The 20,188-nt window shown below is 44.0% G+C and overlaps 1 protein-coding gene across 9 annotated transcripts in view; it reads right to left on the reverse strand.

Moving 5' to 3' along the window:
- Positions 1-20,188, reverse strand: part of adgrl3.1 (adhesion G protein-coupled receptor L3.1) — a 120,597-nt gene that overhangs the window by 62,733 nt on the left and 37,676 nt on the right. For all 9 annotated transcript variants that reach the window (XM_034291097.1, XM_029118258.2, XM_029118256.2 and 6 more), the window contains 2 exons: positions 17,372-17,585; positions 3,096-3,205 (listed from right to left, as the gene is read on the reverse strand). In XM_034291097.1, the coding sequence (XP_034146988.1) occupies positions 3,096-3,205; positions 17,372-17,585 (324 nt within the window). The remainder of the gene's footprint in view (positions 1-3,095; positions 3,206-17,371; positions 17,586-20,188) is intronic.

Genomic DNA, 20,188 nt, shown 5'->3' on the forward strand with positions numbered 1-20,188 from the left:
TCCTAAAACAGATGATACGGTATTCTGGCCTCGACGCCGTAGCATCAAGCGGTATCAAGTGTGATCATTCATCATAGTAATGAGTTAACGTAGCGAAGCCCACGCTCGTCGCGTCCGATATCGCGTTGTAACGGGAACGGACAACGGACTACACTAAAACCAGCCGGCACGCTTAACGGCCTGTATCCCCGGTCCACACAAGTGCCATTTCTAGCCCACCAAGGAAGACTGCGACCAGGCTTGGTACACAGACATGATCGGTGAATGGAGTTAGGTGGAATGACATAGACGGAGGAAAGTTAGGGAGGGAAGGAGATAGACGGTAGGAGTGAAGGCGGGTGGCGGGTGGGGGTCAAGAGTAAACCATTACAGCAAATTGGAGCGCACATCATTTAATCACGGCTGTTGATTCCACTTACATTTCTAAGACCTTGAAAAAACAAAAGCATCAGTAAAAAAAATAATAATATCTAAAACAAACAAAGAGCAGAAGCCTAAACTAGAACTCCCAGGTGGCCTTGCAAGAGCACATCTCGTTAGCAGTGATCCAATCAGAGCTGTTGATTATCATGACTGGTCTCGGGTGCCAAGACGAGGCGACCAATACTCAATTTGACTGCAGTCTGCTAACGATTAGCTGCCTCAAGCTACCAAAACAGCTATTTCTCAGCATATAGCAATGTAATGGATTCTGTATCATTTGCCATCTGACTTGTAGTCCTGAGGTAATACATCTACGTGTGTGCTGGTATAGTCATGAGGTTATATGTCTGTGTTTCTGATGGTGAAATCATGAGGTCACATGTCTATGTTTCTGATGGTGAAATCACAAGGTTATGTCTATGTTTGTTATGGTGAAGTCATGAGGATACATGTCTGTTTCTAATGGTGAAATCATGAGGTTACATGTCTGTTGCTAATGGTTAAGTCATGAGGATACATCTATGTGCGTCCGACTGGTAAAGTCTGAACAAATGCACACACAGACAAACATGCATACACACACAAACAGACGGACAGAGACACAGACACACAGACAGACACAGACACACAGACAAACACATACAGACAGACAGACACACACACAGCGATAATGTACTAAGTGCCAGTCAACAGGAAGGTCCATGATGCCTCTGGTTCCAGGTGTTGTATTCTCTTCACAGGGGAAACTTTACCCGGAATTTATCCGATCACAGAACCCATCTTCCCGTGCTCCTCGTCGTACTTAGGGAATTTAATAACGTTGTAACTGTGTGCTGCTGTTACCGTCTACGCCAGCTACTCAGACATATTTTCAGATGCAAGCCACACTTGTGCACTTCTATATACACACACACACAAACACACACTCTCTCCTATCTTCCCCTGGCACTCTTGCACACACACACACACAAACACAAAGTCACTCAACTCTGAGGCAACTCAATCAGTTCAGTGCCTTTACTGCACCACAGCGCCACATTAGCTGGGCCTAATGTCCTCTGTTTCCAGCTGGCTCCGGGAGAGATGCTATCGGGGCTGAAGCTGCTATTATTTAATCTCACCGTCATCTTGCACCATCAAGCCTATTTGCTGAAACGTAATTGAATGTTTTCTGTGGAGGATCGACTTCAACGTGGATATGCAGAGGCGGAAGAGAAAGGGGGAGACGAAAGGGAGACGGCTGGGGAGACGCCATACTGCTGAAGCGAAGTGCCCTGACTCAGTTAGACGCCGTGGCGACACAGAGCCACCCCTTGGAACTCGCGCTGGCGACATGAACACAGCGGAAGCCGCGAAGACAAGCACTGACTCACATGTATTTCACACTGTACTAGTAGTTTCATTTAGTGTTGCATATCATTCATGCGTTATTATGCATATTATGCTCCCCTTTGATTGTTTTGATTCCACCTCGCTCCCCAGGTGTGGCTGCTGGCTCGGCGTCAGGCAGTTGAGATCCCACAAAGATTCGAATACTAAGCCTTTGCATTGCGGTTGTGCATTTGGATTTCATTTCGGTGTCCAGCGTTAGTTTGGTCATTCTTGGTCCTCCAGTGCTGCAATGAGCTCATGCCTATTATTAACACAGCTGATTATACAGTGTCTTTTATCCAGATGAGAAACGGCAAACACGGTCACCCTTGTTGCCCGGCCAACGCAGACCAGCAGCTCTCCGGGACCAGTGGCATGCAGCCGTGTTTCAGACTAGTCCCCTTCTCAGCACATTCTTCTCACGACAGTGAGTGTCCACACATCAGGCCAGTGTGTTTATGCCGCTTGGCCAACTCTCAGAATTGTTTACGTGCTTCTAATGCCAGCAATGCGGCCGTGGCATTGTTTGATTCATCCCCCATGAAATGCGAATGGCCACTGACGCGTTGACCCGTAACAGAAACCTTGCTCAAACCTGACAGTTGGCCTGTTTTTCCTTCCTGTCTTTCCTTCCTCTTTGGTTACAAAATTCCACAAAGAAAAGAATTTCCAGTACCAGACCTCCAACACTCGTGTTTTTCCAGGGGCATGACTCGGTGATGCCAGTTACTTTCCATGCACAGAGCTTCACCCTAAGTGCTCCTTTAAAGACCCCAGGGATATAAGCTATGGAGTTAATACTGTTTTCTCAGAAGTATTACTTATCAGTTCATAAGTTCATGCTATTCCAATCTCCAGAAATTCTAGTCAGCGGGGGGGGGCTTTTGTCAAAGACGCATGCTTTTTTTTTCCACCGTGTTTTCTAGACAACATGTTCTCATAACAGAGCTCTGTAGATATTCGCAGAGCATAAACAGTCCCTCGTACTGTTGCGATACAAGGCCATAAGACGCACCTGCAGATTCTCTCACGGGTTGTTATTATAAAACAAAGCTAATGACTGTTATACCTCACGTCACACTCTCACACACACACACACACACAACATTACAGCATTACACGCTGAACAAAACACAACAGGTTAAGTGTTGGTCCCGTGTTTCATAGCCAAACTAAATGATTTCCTGGACCGTAGTGAACCGTAACTCGGCCCAGAGCAGAGCTCAGCACGGGGCACGCGCTCACTCCGAGGTAACGCGGCACGTTGCTGCGTCTAGGGAAGTGTTTAGGGCAGCACTTACTGTAGGGCACACACTCGTACTGGACCTCCAGGTATTTGTACGTGCCGGGACAGGGGTCGGGGAAGACGTCCGGTCCAGCCACCACAACGCACTGGGTACGGTTATTACACCTGTCAACGAGAAAGAGCGTTAGCTAGGACACAAACATACGCCAACCGTTCCGGTTGTCCGGCGGCCCGTCCGCCCCCGTAGCGCGAGGTGTTTTCAAGCGGCCGAACGTCCTGATGGAAAGGAAGGGTTGGGGAATAATGGACGGAAGCGGGTTAATATGATGTCATGGAGAGATGAGAGCATGTGGGTCTATAAGCGTCGATGACATCACATATGACATCACCCATACACCCAGCTGTAATTAATGGCTGTTGGTAATTAATGTTGTATGTTATATAGAGAGACCTCTGCTCCTAACAGGAGAATAGACACTTTCCACTGCCTCTACCCGGAATTGTGTGTGTGTTTATGTGTGTGTGTGTGTGTTTTTCTTTCTGTTAATAAAAAAGTACATGTGAGTATGTGTGGGTGTGCTTGCATGTTAAGCTTGCCTGTTTTGGAACATTGGGGGAAGTGCATTTTCACGAAAGATGTGATATCATAAAATGCCTCGGATGGGAAATGGTTTCTTTATCTCAACGGGACTTCCTGATTTAAATAAAAGTTTCAATAAATAAATAAGTATATTCTGATGTGAAATCAAGATAGATGATACACTTGGGGTAAAAAATATTTTCCTATAGATGGAAAGTGCAATTTCCTTTTTCATCCAAACTGCTCACTCCCCTTCCCTTCTCTGCTTCACACCCCTCCCTTTATCTGTCTCTCCACCCCTCCCTCTATCTGCCTCTCCATCCCTCCCTCTATCTGTCTCTCCATCCCTCCCTCTATCTGCCTCTCCATCTCTCTCATCTAACTGTCACAGAGTTGTCATTTAAATTAAGGATAGGGACCCCATCATGAGAAGAATGCCCCCCCACTGACTGCCGTGTCTCCTACCAGACAACATGCGTGCCAAACACGCCGTGCCAAATCCCACCCTATTGCCTAAACACCCCGCTCCATTTCACCTGCGCTAACATGGCTCACTTCTAAAAGCGGAGCACCACTCCGAGGGTAGGGTGGCATTTGGGAGGCTGGCCGTGTCCTGCCTCACACCAGAGGATTTACACACTTAATTCCATTTGCAATTGTGAATTAGCATACATAGCACATCGCTATGTTGATATTCATGCTCCATCCGAAGTGGCTGTATGTATCACCTATTGTTTTCCATTTCTTTCTCTCTTTCCTTCTTAAAATGTTTGGTCCCTCTGCCATTTCACACAGACGCGTCAAAGTGCACAAATCTTTGGGGCGTATTGTGATGATCTCCTCCTTCCAATCTCCCCAAAGCTCGGTGATATTTGGCGTGTAGTAATTATCACATTCGCTGTTCTTATCTGTAGCCTTTGTGCCGCCCGCTGTTCGCCCTGCTTCACGATGCGCTGTTGAGATATCTGTTCAGCCCCCCGCCACTAAACCTTCTTGCCCGATGACATCATCGGGCACCTGTCATCTGCCCGCAGACAGAATAGCTGCCCCAAACAGCGTGCTATTCCCCGCTACGTTCACTGGAGTAGACTGGAGGCCCTTTGAGGACCCGGGGGATGCAATGGGACCATTGGGGAAGCGAGGGGACCATTGGGGATGCAAGGGGCCATTGGGGAAGCGAGGGGACCATTGGGGATGTGAGGGGACCATTGGGGAAGCGAGGGGACCATTTGGGATGTGAGGGGACCATTGAGGATGCAAGGGGACCATTGGGGATGCGAGGGGACCATTGGGGATGTGAGGGGACCATTGGGAAAGCGAGGGGACCATTGGGGATGCGAGGGGACCATTGAGGAGGTGAGGGGACCTTTGGGGACCATTGAGGATGCAATGGGACCATTGGGGATGCGAGGGGACCATTGTGGATGCGAGGGTATCATTGGGGATGCAAGGGGTCCATTGGGGATGCGAGGGGACCATTTGGGATCCATGGGGACCATTGAGGATGTGAGAGGACCATTGAGGATGCTCCATTGAGGATGCAAGGGGACCATTGGGGATGCGAGTGGAGGTTTAGACAGAGGGGATGCAGGGATACAACCATGGCGGTCACGGCTGGCCGCTCAGATCAAACAGGCGTACCGGAGCATGAGCACCTACTGACCTCAGCGCAGCACAAAGAATGGCCATTAGTGATGATGTCACACACACCAGCAGCCAGAGTGGGCGAAGGACTGAGACAGTGAATCCATCTTTGTTAGGTCCAATTTTGTGCTTTGATAGTTTGCAAGTAAAAAGTGATCTCTATATAAGATATGTTTCTGCTTGGTTATTCACCGTATTTTAATCTATTACGTACTTAATGAAGTCAAACGTTTCTGATGGAGAGAATTATCTTGCCTTCCATGAATAACTGTGATTTCTCTGTCAGCGCCAATTCCACGAGGAGCACCTCTTGTGTTTTCCAAACAGGACTGGGGCGCGGTGAACTGCAAAGGTGAGGTATTCAGACACACTATCTGGAGGTCATACTCTTGCTGTTCAGACTCAAAGTGTTCAACAGCAATGCTCTATCAATCTCTCCACCACCTCCTTCCTTTCTGTCTCCCTATCTCTTCTCTTTCTCTGTCTCACCCTGTCCCACCCCCAACTGCCTTTTGTGTTATTCCCTCTCTCTCTCTCATTCTCTCTCTCTCTGTCTTCGTCGTCCTCAGTCTCTCCTCTCTGTTTCTACCTTTATGTCATCCCTTTCTATTTCAGTCCTCTCTCTCTCTAATGCAAGCATCCGTGAATGCAGTTTTTGTGCCAAATGTGATTGCTAAGTACTTCAGTCATGACTCCTGACAGGGTTTAGGCCTGTGAGACTGCTTGGAAATATCCCTTAAAGATCCCCATTGAGTGGTCATCTTTCTTATCGTGGACTATAAACCCCTCCATGTCAGTATCAGCGATCACGCTGTCCACTACAATAGCAGGCATGAGACTATGCTGGCGTCTCTCCTATTCTGAATTTATTTTCCTGTAACAATATCTTGCTCTCGTCGTCCATTGGTTCAAGCCACTGAACCAGCCTTTTTCTAATCCAGCTCACTGACCTTTGACCCTCCCAGTTTTGTTTTTTTTAACATACAGTTCAAGCTCAGTCAAGTTCCAAATACACATACAAACACTGTTCAGACAAATTCAATAAAATTGATTAAACAGTTATAATAATATTATCCAGTACAGTAATGGAATGATGGTCATCGAAACAAATACACAGATGAAATACACCGAAACAAAATGAAAAATGACTTTAGGTTCTTAGATTGTAGACTTACAGAATACTGCACGCAGACAACAACACATTTGGTTTCCTCCAATCGCTTGGGGCCAAGCTGTGACACGCTGTGCCGCCAACCCTATAAGACATTACCCCCCAAAAGTCTACAAAGTATCTCTTTGTTTGATTTTTCTGTGAACGTTGAACTTTTTATTTCATCTCTCTCTCTCTCTCTCTCTCTACCTCTCGTGAGTCTGTGCTGTGATCGCCATCCTCCTTGAAACTATAGAACCCTCCAACTCTCCCTATCTGTCTCTAACCCACTTAGATCCGGTGGCTGTACCTCTATAATTTCTCCGTCCATCTCTCAATTTCCCTTCCCCCTCTGTCTCACTTCATCCCAGCCTCCTTCTATCTCACCCAATCCCTCCCACCCTCCCCTTCCTCCAGCCTCCCCCTTCAATCTACCATTCTCTACCCCGCCCTTCCAGCCCCTCCCCATCTCCATCTCTCTCACTCTCATCCCCTCATTCCAAGGGCCGGTTCCAGACATAACTGACATCAGCGGTAGCTTAGGGCCCCTGACCACTAGGGGGCCCGGTCCTGCTCATCTCATCAAGGGGCTCATTTCCAGTCTTCGTCCAGATGGACCAAAGCCCCGACCGTAACGTCAGGCCTGCAGCAACCTCCGTCTGGGCAGCGTGAGGCTTCCCTCCCTCCCCCCTCCTCGCTCTTATCTTCCCCTCTCTTTCACTCTGTTCATCCCTTGCTCCCTCTCAATCTCTCTTTTTCTCTCTGTCTCTCTTACACTCTCTCTCTCTCTCGCTCGCTCTCTCTCTCGGTCTCTCAGAGATAAACAACCCCATGAGGAATATTCTGTTGGCACTGAAACGTGGAATTGTCCTCAATCTGAACCGTGTTGAATATGTAAAGGGCGGTGCAGACGAACACGTGCTCACACACACACACACACACACACACACACACACACACACACACACACATCCTTAGTCTGGCTCCTCTAGTAGTTAGTTTGAAAGTAGCAGATTTTAATTCATTCTGTAACAAGCTAAAACGCCTCCATTGCCTTTCTGGGCTTTTCTCTCATGGCTAAAAAAGGCCTTAAATTTGCATGACTACTTCAAAAACAAGGCACTGGCCTGAATACAGTCGCTGGCGGTTGGCTCTGTTCCTTACTCAGTGTGTGTGTGTGTGTGTGTGTGTGTGTGTCTGTATGTGTGTGTGTGTTCACAAAGCAAACAGCCAGGCAAGGGGCTGTGGTTGGCTCTGATGGCTGTTTGTGTATGGTTGTATGTGTATTTGTTGTTGTTTATATTGTTGTTGCTGATGACCATGTTTGGTTAGCTCTCCCTCCATCACGGTACAGAAAGTACTGTCAAAACGGTGATAATGATGATTTTCAACATTGAAGAAATGTTCGGAGGGTGTGTTTTGTCTGCTATTTATTATGCAGAGCTGATATAGAGTAACATACCGTAGAACACCATTCAAACATTCTAAAAACCTATCAAAACACTCTAGGAAATCATCAAAACATTCTAAAAACCATCAAAACAATCTAGAAACCCATCAAAACATTCTAAAAACCATCAAAACATTCTAAAAACCATCAAAACATTCTAAAACCCATCAAAACATTCTAAAAACCATCAAAACAATCTAGAAACCCATCAAAACATTCTAAAAACCATCAAAACATTCTAGGAACCCATCAATACATAGTAAATGGAGGAAGACAGGTTTAAACCTGCGAGCACACGGTATCCATGACAATGGCAATGGTTCTGTCCACAAAGTGGAAAGAAAAGAGAAGCTACCAGTGAGATGTATTTATTTTAGGGCTCCGTTCAATGTCTTAAAGTACATTATATCTTACAGATCATATATTCTATCTACATCAGAGCAGATACCTGACTTGTGATGTATAGGCAAAGAAGTACAATTTTTAAAATAGATCTGTTTCATCACCTCTTCCAAACCATGAAGGCAGAGTGAAATAGCAATTAAATACAGGCTATGACACCACATGCATGTGGGTGTCCTGTGTCGCTGAATGAAAAAGGCATAGAATCTGCTGATAAGTATTATTACAGAAGCTTACATCAATAAGGCAAAATCCTGTGTTATTATTTTGGAGCGCTAGCTCAACTAAAACAGTTTGTCAGTTAACTTGAGGCAGAAAACAGCATCACTCATCACCTGAATCCAAAATGGTGACGGAAACCCATTTAAACCCGTAAAACATCATGCCACTGCATCAAAGCGATTTCATTTTGACAAAAAAGCTTGTTTTACCCTTTTGATGTCAGTGTTAAGGGATACGGTATGCCTTTTACAGACAGCCTAACACGGCTGTTGGACACATTTTCACAACCATTTTGAAATGAAGAAAATCAGTTCATTTTGTTCAGCATACTTTCTTTATGGTATTAAGTAAAGTAATTATAGGGTTCTCATTATATGAGTTTTTTCAAACACACACTGAAAGGTGTTTAAACCTGAGGAGAGTGTGTGAGCTAAACCGAACCCCAGTAATGACACATTTTCAGCACATGTATGCAAATTCCAACGCAACATTTGTTTAACCGAACTGTGACACTCAACAGGCTGTCTGAGATGTTTGCACTGCATTATCTATCAGATGTTAAGCAAAATACACATTATCTATCCGATGTTAAGTAAAATACAAATTAAGTATCAGGTGTTTAGTAAAATACACATTATCTATCAGATGCTAAGTATAATACACATTATCTATCAGATGCTAAGTATAATACACATTATCTATCAGATGCTAAGTATAATACACATTATCTATCAGGTGTGAAGAAACACATATTATCCGATGTTAAGTAAAATACAAATGATACATTTTATGGTTGTACTGAGGCTATATTTTTGGGGGAAAAGTTATTGCTCTGACATTTCATCATTGGTGTGTGAATTAAAGTGTGATGTGTTTATGCATTTTTTTTGTCTTTGTCTACCTCATGCAAATTGAGCATGACAAATGTGCTCTACAAAGTAATTATTATAAATGCCAAAGTGAGGGCCCTTCTTTCAAAAAGAGCAGAGGTCCGTCCCATTACATTCCTACTGACCTGCTTTACACTGGAAAAGCAGTAAAGACTGGACTATGTGGTCTGATGGTGAAATGGAGGGATGATGGAGAATGAAGGAATGTCAGAGAATGGAGGGATGGCGGAGAATGGAGGGATAACGGAAGAACGGAGGGATAATGGAGAACGGAGGGATGATGGAGAATGGAGGGATGATGGAGTACAGAGGGATGATGGAGAATGGAGGGATGTCAGAGAATGGAGGGATGGCTGAGAATGGAGGGATAATGGAAGAATGGAGGGATGATGGAGAACAGAGGGATGATGGAGAACCGAGGGATGATGGAGAATGGAGGGATGTCGGAGAATGGAGGGATGATGGAGAACAGAGGGATAATGGAGAACAGAGGGATAATGGAGAACAGAGGGATGGCAGAGAATGGAGGGATGGCGGAGAATGGGGGGATAACAGAAGAATGGAGGGATGATGGAGAACAGAGGGATGATAGAGAATGGAGGGATGGCGGAGAACAGAGGGATGATGGAGAATGGAGGGATGGCAGAGAATGGAGGGATGGCGGAGAATGGAGGGATAACGGAAGAATGGAGGGATGATGGAGAACAGAGGGGTGATGGAGAATGGAGGGATGGCAGAGAAGAGGGCTCAAAGGGAGGGATGAGAGGATATAGAAATCGCAAGTGTATCACAAGTAACTATATCTGGGTTATACTCACTAAAGGGGGGTGTAAGGTGGGTGTGAGGGAGGGAGGGAGGGAGGGAGAGATGGAGAGATGGAGAAATGGAGGGGTGGAATATCTTTACTGTAGGTGATTAAGCTGACAGCCTTTGTAAAACTCAGACATCCTTAAAGATAATGACTCACTGCATCTCAAAGAGAAGAGCGAGCAGAAAGGGGGGACGTGGATAGAGTGAGAGAGAGTGAGATCAAGAGAGTATTAGAGAGTGAGAGACAGATCAAGAGATGAATATGGAGTGAGAGATCTGTATTCTTTATACTTCAGATAAAGAAAGTGGGTGGGTCTATACTTCAGATACTGAAAGAGGGTGGGTCTGAACTACAGATACTCAAAGAGGGTGGGTCTACACTTCAGATAATGAAACTGAGTGGGTCTGTACTACAGATAATGAAAGAGGGTGGGTCTGTACGACAGATAATTAAAGAGGGTGGGTCTGTACTACAGATTATGAAAGAGGGTGGGTCTGTACTACAGATAATGAAAGAGGGTGGGTCTGTACGACAGATAATTAAAGAGGGTGGGTCTGTACTACAGATTATGAAAGAGGGTGGGTCTGTACAACAGATTATGAAAGAGGGTGGGTCTGTAGGACAGATAATTAAAGAGGGTGGGTCTGTACTACAGATAATGAAAGAGGGTGGGTCTGTACTACAGATAATGAAAGAGGGTGGGTCTGTACGACAGATAATTAAAGAGGGTGGGTCTGTACGACAGATAATTAAAGAGGGTGTGTCTGAACTACAGATGATGAAAGAGGGTGGGTCTGTAGGACAGATAATTAAAGAGGGTGGGTCTGTACGACAGATAAAGAAAGTGGGTGTGTCTGAACTACAGATAATGAAAGAGGGTGGGTCTGTACGACAGATAAAGAAATTGGGCGGGACTGTACGAGAGATAATGAAAGAGAGTAGGTCTGAACTTCAGATAGAACAATTGGGTGGAATAATGAATGTCTGTTTCCTGACAGCTTTTCTTTTGGACCAGAGACCATATAGGGTGTCATTTGGGACGCAACCCTCCACTGAATATCATGTCACTTCGGCACACACACAGAGAGAAAGAAGATCATGTACTGTGTCAAACACACAAACACACACTATGGCAGAACACACACAACACACACACACACACACACACGATAGCGCGCAACCTTTCAGCTACCAGACAGGCAAAAGGAACTAATAATGTTTTAATAACATGTACTCCATTGAGGCCGTTCTGTTGTTGATGAAAAATCCTATCCTTAGTAGAACAGAAATGCGGTGAGGTAATATGGGAAATCACAATATGTCAATATAAGACACTCATTCAGGTCACAAAAATACATAGACTAAAATTAGAATGTCTACACTAACCTCTAAAACCTAATACCAACCCCCAGAAACTAACCTTAAACCCAATTTAAACGTTTTATAGTAAATCTATTAACTACACCAAGAACAACCTTTATTTTGTTGGGTTCTCCTTTTTGTCCTTGTTTTCCTATCCATGGGAGTAAATGTGGTCATATGTCCCATACACACAAATACAAACGCACACACACATACACACACCTCTATGCAACACCTTTAAATACCTGGGGGGGGGAAAACGATTTAATTCCGTGACAGCAACGACACAAGCTCTGCATGTATGTTACATACACACATATAGACACACACACAACTGGTGATATCTGGGAGTGTTCTGTAGCTAGGCTATCTCTCTTCTGGTAACCATGGAAACCTCAATGATGTTGTCGTCCGTTTTCAGGACGTGCTTCTGGAGCTTTCCGGTACATTCCTCTGTCACCGCCCTGTGTGTGTGTGTGTCTGTGTGTGAGTGTGTGTGTGTTTGACTGTGTGTGTGTGTGTGTGAGTGTGTGTGTGTTTGACTGTGTGTGTGTGTGTGTTTGTGTGTGTGTTCGACTATGCGTGTGAGAGAGAGTGTTTAACTGTATGTGTGAGTGTGTGTGTGTTTCTGTGTGTGTGTGTGTTTCTGTGTGAGTGTTTGACTGAGTGTTTGAGTGTGTTCGACTGTGTGTGTGTGTTTGTGTGTGTGTGTATGTGTGTGAGATTGTTTGACTGTGTGTGTGAGTGTTTTCGACTGTGCGTGTGAGAGAGTGTTTAACTGTGTGTGTGTGTTTCTGTGTGAGTGTTTGACTGAGTGTGTGAGTGTGAGTGTGGGTGAGAGTGTTTGACTGTGTGTGTGAGTGTGTGTGTGTGAGAGTGTTTGACTGTGTGTGTGAGTGTGGGTGGCACATCACCTTCTCTGAACGACAGTGTGTAAAGTCTAGACCACCTGCTATTCAGGTTTTAAATCCTTAATTCCCCTTCCAATATAGAGGACGAGAGGAGCATGCAGGACACACACACGCACACACAGACACACACACTCACAGACAGACACACACACACACAGACAGACAGACACACACACACACACAGTCAAACACTCTCACACACACACACACACACACACAAACACACACACACACACACACACACACACAGATAGACACACAAGCACACACAGATGGACACACACTCACACAGACACACAAACACACACTAAAGGCTGTCCTTGGCAGATCCACCCCATGCAGAGCGACTGTCTTGTAGAATTTTGTCAAGCTCGTCTGAGAGGTTCTGGGTGTCTCTCTCTCTATCTTTGTGTGTGTGTGTGTGTGTGGTTGTGTGTATGAGGTGGGGAGGGGTGTATTTTGCCTCATGGGGTCTCCACAGATACCCCATGGCACCCTTAGAATCCAACTGTCACCCTAACCCACTGCTGTAATTAGAACACACAACCACACACACACACATACACACACACATGCACACACACATACACACACATGCACACGCACACACACGCACACACACATGCACACACACACACACACACACAGCCCATGACCCAATTCATTGTGGATGTTGATGGTGATGATAAAGGCAGCAGCAAAGGAACAGATAGAAGACAGTATATTAACTACTGATGAAATAAGGAGTCCAGCTCTGTAGGAATTCATTATAATGGACGGAACACCCACTGCCACACAAACTGCTAGACACACATAAACTGGCACACACACACACACACACACACACACACGTTCCACACACAGCAACACAAAAACTGATATAAACACACTGCAAGACACAATGACACAACGAAAACAGACATGAAGAACCTAAAACGAATGGTCATTTTCTGAATTTGCCAATATCTTTCATTTTGTTAAATCTTTTTATTTTGTTTTGAGAATAATGATGTTCTAGAGCTGACAAACCACACAACAGTTGGGATTTACATAACTCATAACTCCTAACAACTATTTGTTTTGTCGTCTATAAAAACTTAACTACACAGATTTCACTGTACTGTAAATGCATTTATAAAATGGGAGCAGTGTTCAGCACTCGCGGTGCTCTTTTACGGTACAACAAAAACAAAAACACGATAGAAGAAAAAAATCACAGCCTGCTATTAAGTCTCATGTCTCAAATGTCTCATACATACACACACACACATAAACCTTTACACACAGATGCATGCACAGCTGTACACACACACACACACATACACACACATGGCTATTCACACACACACACACACCAGGGAATCCAGGGGCCCAAGGACCGATTGAGTTTTTGGGCTGCTGCCAGGCCAAGGGCTGCCTCTAGCCACCCACCCAGGAACAGGTGGTCCTAGCTGGGGTAAAGGCCAAATGGAGACCCCTGCTTAGCCCGGCCTGAAGCCCCAATACACTCTCTTCAGATTTAGAAAGAGATAGAGGGAGAGAGAGGGAGAGAGAGGTGGAGGGAAGAGGAGAGTGAGGGAGAGAGAGGGAGAGAGATAGAGGGGAGAGGAGAGATGGAGGGAGAGATGGAGGAGAGAGGAGAAATGCAGGGGAGAAGGAGGAATGATTGAGGAAAGGTGGCAAAAATAAAATGGGGGAGAGAATGATATACAGAGAAAGAAAGGGAGGGAGAGAGGGGACAGAAAGGACAACAATAGAGGAGGAGGATAAAGACGAGGGGGGCAATAAGAAGGAGGAAGGGAGTAAAAGAGGAGGAAGAGGAGAAAGAGATGGAGTCTAGGCAGGAATAACAAATGAAGCCAATGACATCCAGAAACTCTATAAAGAGAGGAAGAGGCAAAGAGGGAAGGAAGAAAGAGGGATGAAGAAATCTGTCTATGGTTGTGTTTCTTGTTAAATGGTTTCTCCACTGGGATAGTACATGAGACGGAGAGAGAGAGGGAGAGAGAGAGGGAGAGAGAGAGAGAGAGAGAAAGTGAGAGAAGAGGCTTTAAGATCCAGAAGTAAGCTTTAAACACTGTCAGGATTACTGGAGTCGACTGAGTTTCTGTGTCTGTGTGTGTGTGTGTGTGTGTGTGGGTTTGGGTGTGTGTGTGTGTGGGGGGGTTTGTGTGTGTGTGTGTGTGTATGTGTGTGGTCTTTAGCGCTTGCTGGAAGGTGATAAAAGTGATTTGAGATGTTCAGGGGAGGTACTCTCTAACCACTAACGTCCACACACACACACACACACACGCACACACACACACGCAAAGAAAACGATACAGCTGGAGAAGAACAGTTGTTATACAGTATCTTTGGAGGAAATTTAGAATCCTTCACTTTCTCCACATTTTGTTTTAGTATTCAGGCCCCTACAGACCATGTTCACTGTCACATAATTAAAATTTATTTATTGATTACATTTTTTGCCAACAATCTGAACAAAATAACCCCCTTATTACAAATTAAAAGCATGTTTTTAGAAACGTAAAAACATCTATATTTAATATGTTATAAGTATAATTTATTCCCAATATTCAGACCGTATAATTAGACGTTTTTAAAAGCACCTGTGGCATCAATCACAGCTTCAAGTCTTCAAGGACGTGCCTCTAACAGCTTTACACACCTGGATTTGAGCATTTTTCTCCCATTCTACACTGCAGTTCCACTCAAGCTCTCTCTGACTGGACGTGGAATGTCAGTGATCTACAATCCTCAGGTCAAGTTTGGGATTTGGGCATTTGCTCTGGGTTGCTGTCACGTTGAAAGATCCGTTTTTGTCCCAGCCTAAGATCCTGAGCGCTCCGGATCCGCTTCTCTTCAATGACTTCTCTCTATTTCGCTCATCCTTTCCTCAATCCCGATCACTCCTGAGCGTCCCCACAGCACGACACTCCCGCCACCATGCTTCGCCTTATGGATGCGATTAGCCAGGTGATGAGCGGTACCTTGTTTTGGCCAGACGTAGCGCTTGGCACTCAGGCCTAGTTTTATATTGGTCTCAATAGACCAGATAATCTATACTTCATACTCTCAGTCTTTCAGGCAGTGTCATTTGCCTTTTACTCAGGAGTGGTTTCCTCCCAGGTACTCCACAGTACAGGGCTGATTGATGGACTACTGCATATATGCTTGTCCTTCTGTCAGGTTCTCCAAACTCTGCACAGAAACTCTGAAGATCTGTAAAGAGGGGCCTTCTTCCATTTCAAAATGATGGAGCCCAGCGTTCTGCTGGGAAACATTAATACTTCAGCAGAAAATAATGCATAACCTTCCCCATATCAAGTAAATGTGTAAGTGTGTTCATATGTTTGACTTTTTGCATTGACACCATTCTAACTCAGATGTCTACGTAGAGTTCTCTGGACTTTATCTTAACTTTTTCTGGATTGGTTTCTGCTCTGACATGCATTGTGAAGTGTGGGACCTTTTAAAGACAGATGTATCCCATGTAAATCATATACAATCAAATCGAATTTGCAACAAGTGGACTCCAATCAAGTTAAGGAGACATCTCAAGGATGATGAATTTGGAGTGTCATGGCAGAGGGTCTGAATACTGATGTTCCTAAGAAATGTGAGTTTTTAATTTTGTATAAATTAGAACACGTCTTAAAAAAAGGGGCATTGTGAAAACTCCCCAATAATTTCAAGTGACCCTAATAAATGGTACCCTATTTCCTACAGAGTTCACTATAAAAAGGAGTGCACTATGGAGGGGACAGGGAGCCAGTGGAACACTCGTTGACTCATAGTCACCTTCTGGTGGTCCCCCCTAGATGGATGCGAGCCTCTGGCTCTTTTAACTGGAGCTGCTCCAGCCTGCTCCAGCCCCGGAGCTCTGTGTGTGTGTGTGTGTGTGTGTGTGTGTGGGGAGGGGGGGACTACACACTGCAGCTGTCAGCGCAGGTGGCACTCCGGGCCAAAGCAACCGCAGGCGGAGCTGCACAGTACGATGGACAGGTGGGTTAAATAGAGGAGATGAGGAGAGGAGAAGAGGAGAGAGGAGGAGAGAGGAGGAGAGAGGAGGTGAGAGGAGGAGAGAGGAGGTGAGAGGAGAAGAGGAGAAAGGAGATTAGAAAGGGGAGGAGGAGAGAGGACAGGAGGACAGGAGAGAGGAGAGATGCTTGGTATTATAAAAGAGAGAGTTGGGAGTAGTTAGGTGTTGAAGGGAGAAGACAGATATGGAACTGAGAAAACAATTGGCTATGCCCTAAAAATACCATGTATAGATCTGCATATCTAACCATGAACAATTTGATGATCAATTCAATTCAATGTTCTAGATCTTCATCTCGTCTCAACTGAGGGACTACTTGTTTGCATTGTTCAGGTAAAAGAAAACATAGATACAGTGGGGAGAACAAGTATTTGATACACTGAAGATTCAGACTTACAAAGCATGTAGAAGTCTGTATTTTTTATCATAGGTACACTTCAACTGTGAGTGAAGGAATCTAAAACAAAAATTCTGAAGATTAATTATTTAAAAATAAATTATTTAAAAATCATACAATGTGATTTTCTGAATTTTTGTTTTAGATTCCATCTCTCACAGTTGAAGTGTACCTATGATAAAAATGACAGACCTCTACATGCTTTGTAAGTAGGAAAAAAAGTATCAAAAACTTGTCCTCCCCACTGTATATAGTGCTAGAATATCACTATAGAAATATTGATGTATACTTCCTGATTCTCACTAGCAGAAACATAGATATTCACCTCCAGACAAACCTGTCACCTACAGTATATGATCGAGTATGACGACTGACAGACGGACAGATATATGATGAATAAATACTGTATATAGATAGATAAATGGACATATAGACACGTATATATAAGATAGAACTACAAATAGACTGACCTGAGTGACATGATCTTATATGCATCGGGGAGGTAGCATCTAGTATTCTCCATTTGCGCCGGGTCGGAGTCACATATCTTGTCATCAGTGCGTCCATAGTTGGCGCTCTCAATCATGATGACGTCCGTGCCTGGGCAGCGCAACTCGATAGAGTAGGACTCGCAGGACAGCTCTCTACGGACCACTGCCATTGGGACAGGAGCTCGACTCACAGCTGGGGAAAAAACACACAGGTCAGTATAACCAAACACATAGATTAGTACAACCACACACACACATAGATTAGTACAACCACACACACACATAGATTAGTACAACCATACACACATAGATTAGTACAACCACACACACACATAGATTAGTACAACCATACACACATAGATTAGAACACACACATAGATTAGTACAACCATACACACATAGATTAGTACAACCATACACACATAGATTAGTACAACCATACACACATAGATTAGTACAACCACACACACACATAGATTAGTACAACCATACACACATAGATTAGTACACACACATAGATTAGTACAACCATACACACACAGATTAGTACAACCACACACACACATAGATTAGTACAACCATACACACATAGATTAGTACAACCACACACACACATAGATTAGTACAACCATACACACACAGATTAGTACAACCACACACACACATAGATTAGTACAACCATACACACACATAAATTAGTACAACCATACACACACAGATTAGTACAACCACACACACACATAGATTAGTACAACCATACACACACAGATTAGTACAACCACACACACACATAGATTAGTACAACCATACACACACATAAATTAGTACAACCATACACACAGATTAGTACAACCACACACACACATAGATTAGTACAACCATACACACAGATTAGTACAACCACACACACACATAGATTAGTACAACCATACACACATAGATTAGTACAACCACACACACACATAGATTAGTACAACCACACACACATAGATTAGTACAACCACACACACACATAGATTAGTACAACCATACACACATTTATTAGTACAACCACACACACATAGATAAGTACAACCATACACACATAGATTAGTACAACCATGTGTGCACACACATACACACACACACATTGATTAGTAAAACCACACACGCATAGATTGATACAACCACACACACACACACACACACACACACGGATTAGTACAACCACTCACACACATAGATTAGTACAACCACACACACACACCCACACACATAGATTAGTACAACCATACACACATAGATTAGTACAACCACACACACACACACAGATCAGTTCAACCACACACACACACACACACATACATTGATTAGTACAACCACATACACACACATAGATTAGTACATCAAGCACAACTATGCTTTAACCTAAGGACTTGTGTGGAGTTTTATTATGTAGGATGGTAACAAAGAGGCAGAACTTAATCCATTAATGTGTGCTGAAATTCACCATATTATATTAACTATATCATAATAAAATTAGCCATCTCATTTAAATTATGTTATAATGAAATACACCATATTATATCCATTATATTACAAGGGAAAAACCCCACAGAAGAATAACAACATTAGTTAGAATATATTAATTCGACCCATCAAGAGATTATGATCCCAGACAGCTGGACTCTACTCCCTCGTCAAATAACATATCGCCCCCAGAAACCAGAAGTAAAAATGTTAAATGGATTATAAAAATAGAAGGTTTATATTTCACTGAAAAGTGTCACCCAGGATAGGAAAATAATACATAATAAAACATGATGGAAATAGATTTTCTAACCCAATCCTACTTCCTGGTTGAGCGGGCATTGTTACAGGAGGGCTTGGTGAATTGTACATTGGACAACAAGCGCCCTGATCTTTGACTTCTCCAAGCATGCTGGGAGGTCCTGAGACTTGCTAAGAATTTGACAAAAAAAAAAATTGCACTAAGTGCTCAGCAGATACCTGTATGTTAAATATAACAGTATCCTTCCTGACACACTCTGCCCCCCAATCCTCTCTCTTACTGTCATTGTAACCATAGCAACCCAGTCCTTCCTCCCTGCCTTTGCCTGGCTCTGATTGGCTGAGAGAAAGTCATAGTTACACGGATACAGCCTGGAATCTGAATTAGCTCAACGACACTACACAGGACACCCACACACACGCAAATACGCACAGATGTACAGACACACACACACACACACACACACACAGACTTAATAAAAATGCAAACTGCAAGGGATTTTGTAATAGCACCACACATAAAACACTGTGGAAACACACACATACACACATACACACATACACAAATGCATACCCCAACAGGTCCAACATCTACATTCCTCCAGTGTCACGTAGAGAAGGAAGGTCAAGGGAGTGTGCAGAATAGCCGGATTCAGTAAGGCTATGATGGGAGATAAAGGCTTATGATAGTGTGGTGTGTGTGTGTGTGTTTTTTGTGTGAGATAGAGTTGACATATAACTGGCATTTACAGCACAGTAATCCCCATTCATTGGAATCACACATGCCTCTATAGACACTGTAGGAAGCCCGGTTTCACATCTTACCGTGTGTGTGTGTGTGTGTGTGTGTGTGTGGATCAATGGTTTAGACGTCTAGACAGATAGGCAAGAGGTTAGCTTTACACTGTACAGGCACTCTCATACACAGACATACACACACACGCACAGGCTACCCAAAACTCTGTCCGCCAATATCCATATCATAAAGCAATCTGCATCAATAAGCAACTTCAGTCCATATCTGGT

Source organism: Esox lucius, chromosome 25, assembly GCF_011004845.1.
Source record: "Esox lucius isolate fEsoLuc1 chromosome 25, fEsoLuc1.pri, whole genome shotgun sequence".
In the NCBI taxonomy this organism is placed as follows: domain Eukaryota; kingdom Metazoa; phylum Chordata; class Actinopteri; order Esociformes; family Esocidae; genus Esox; species Esox lucius.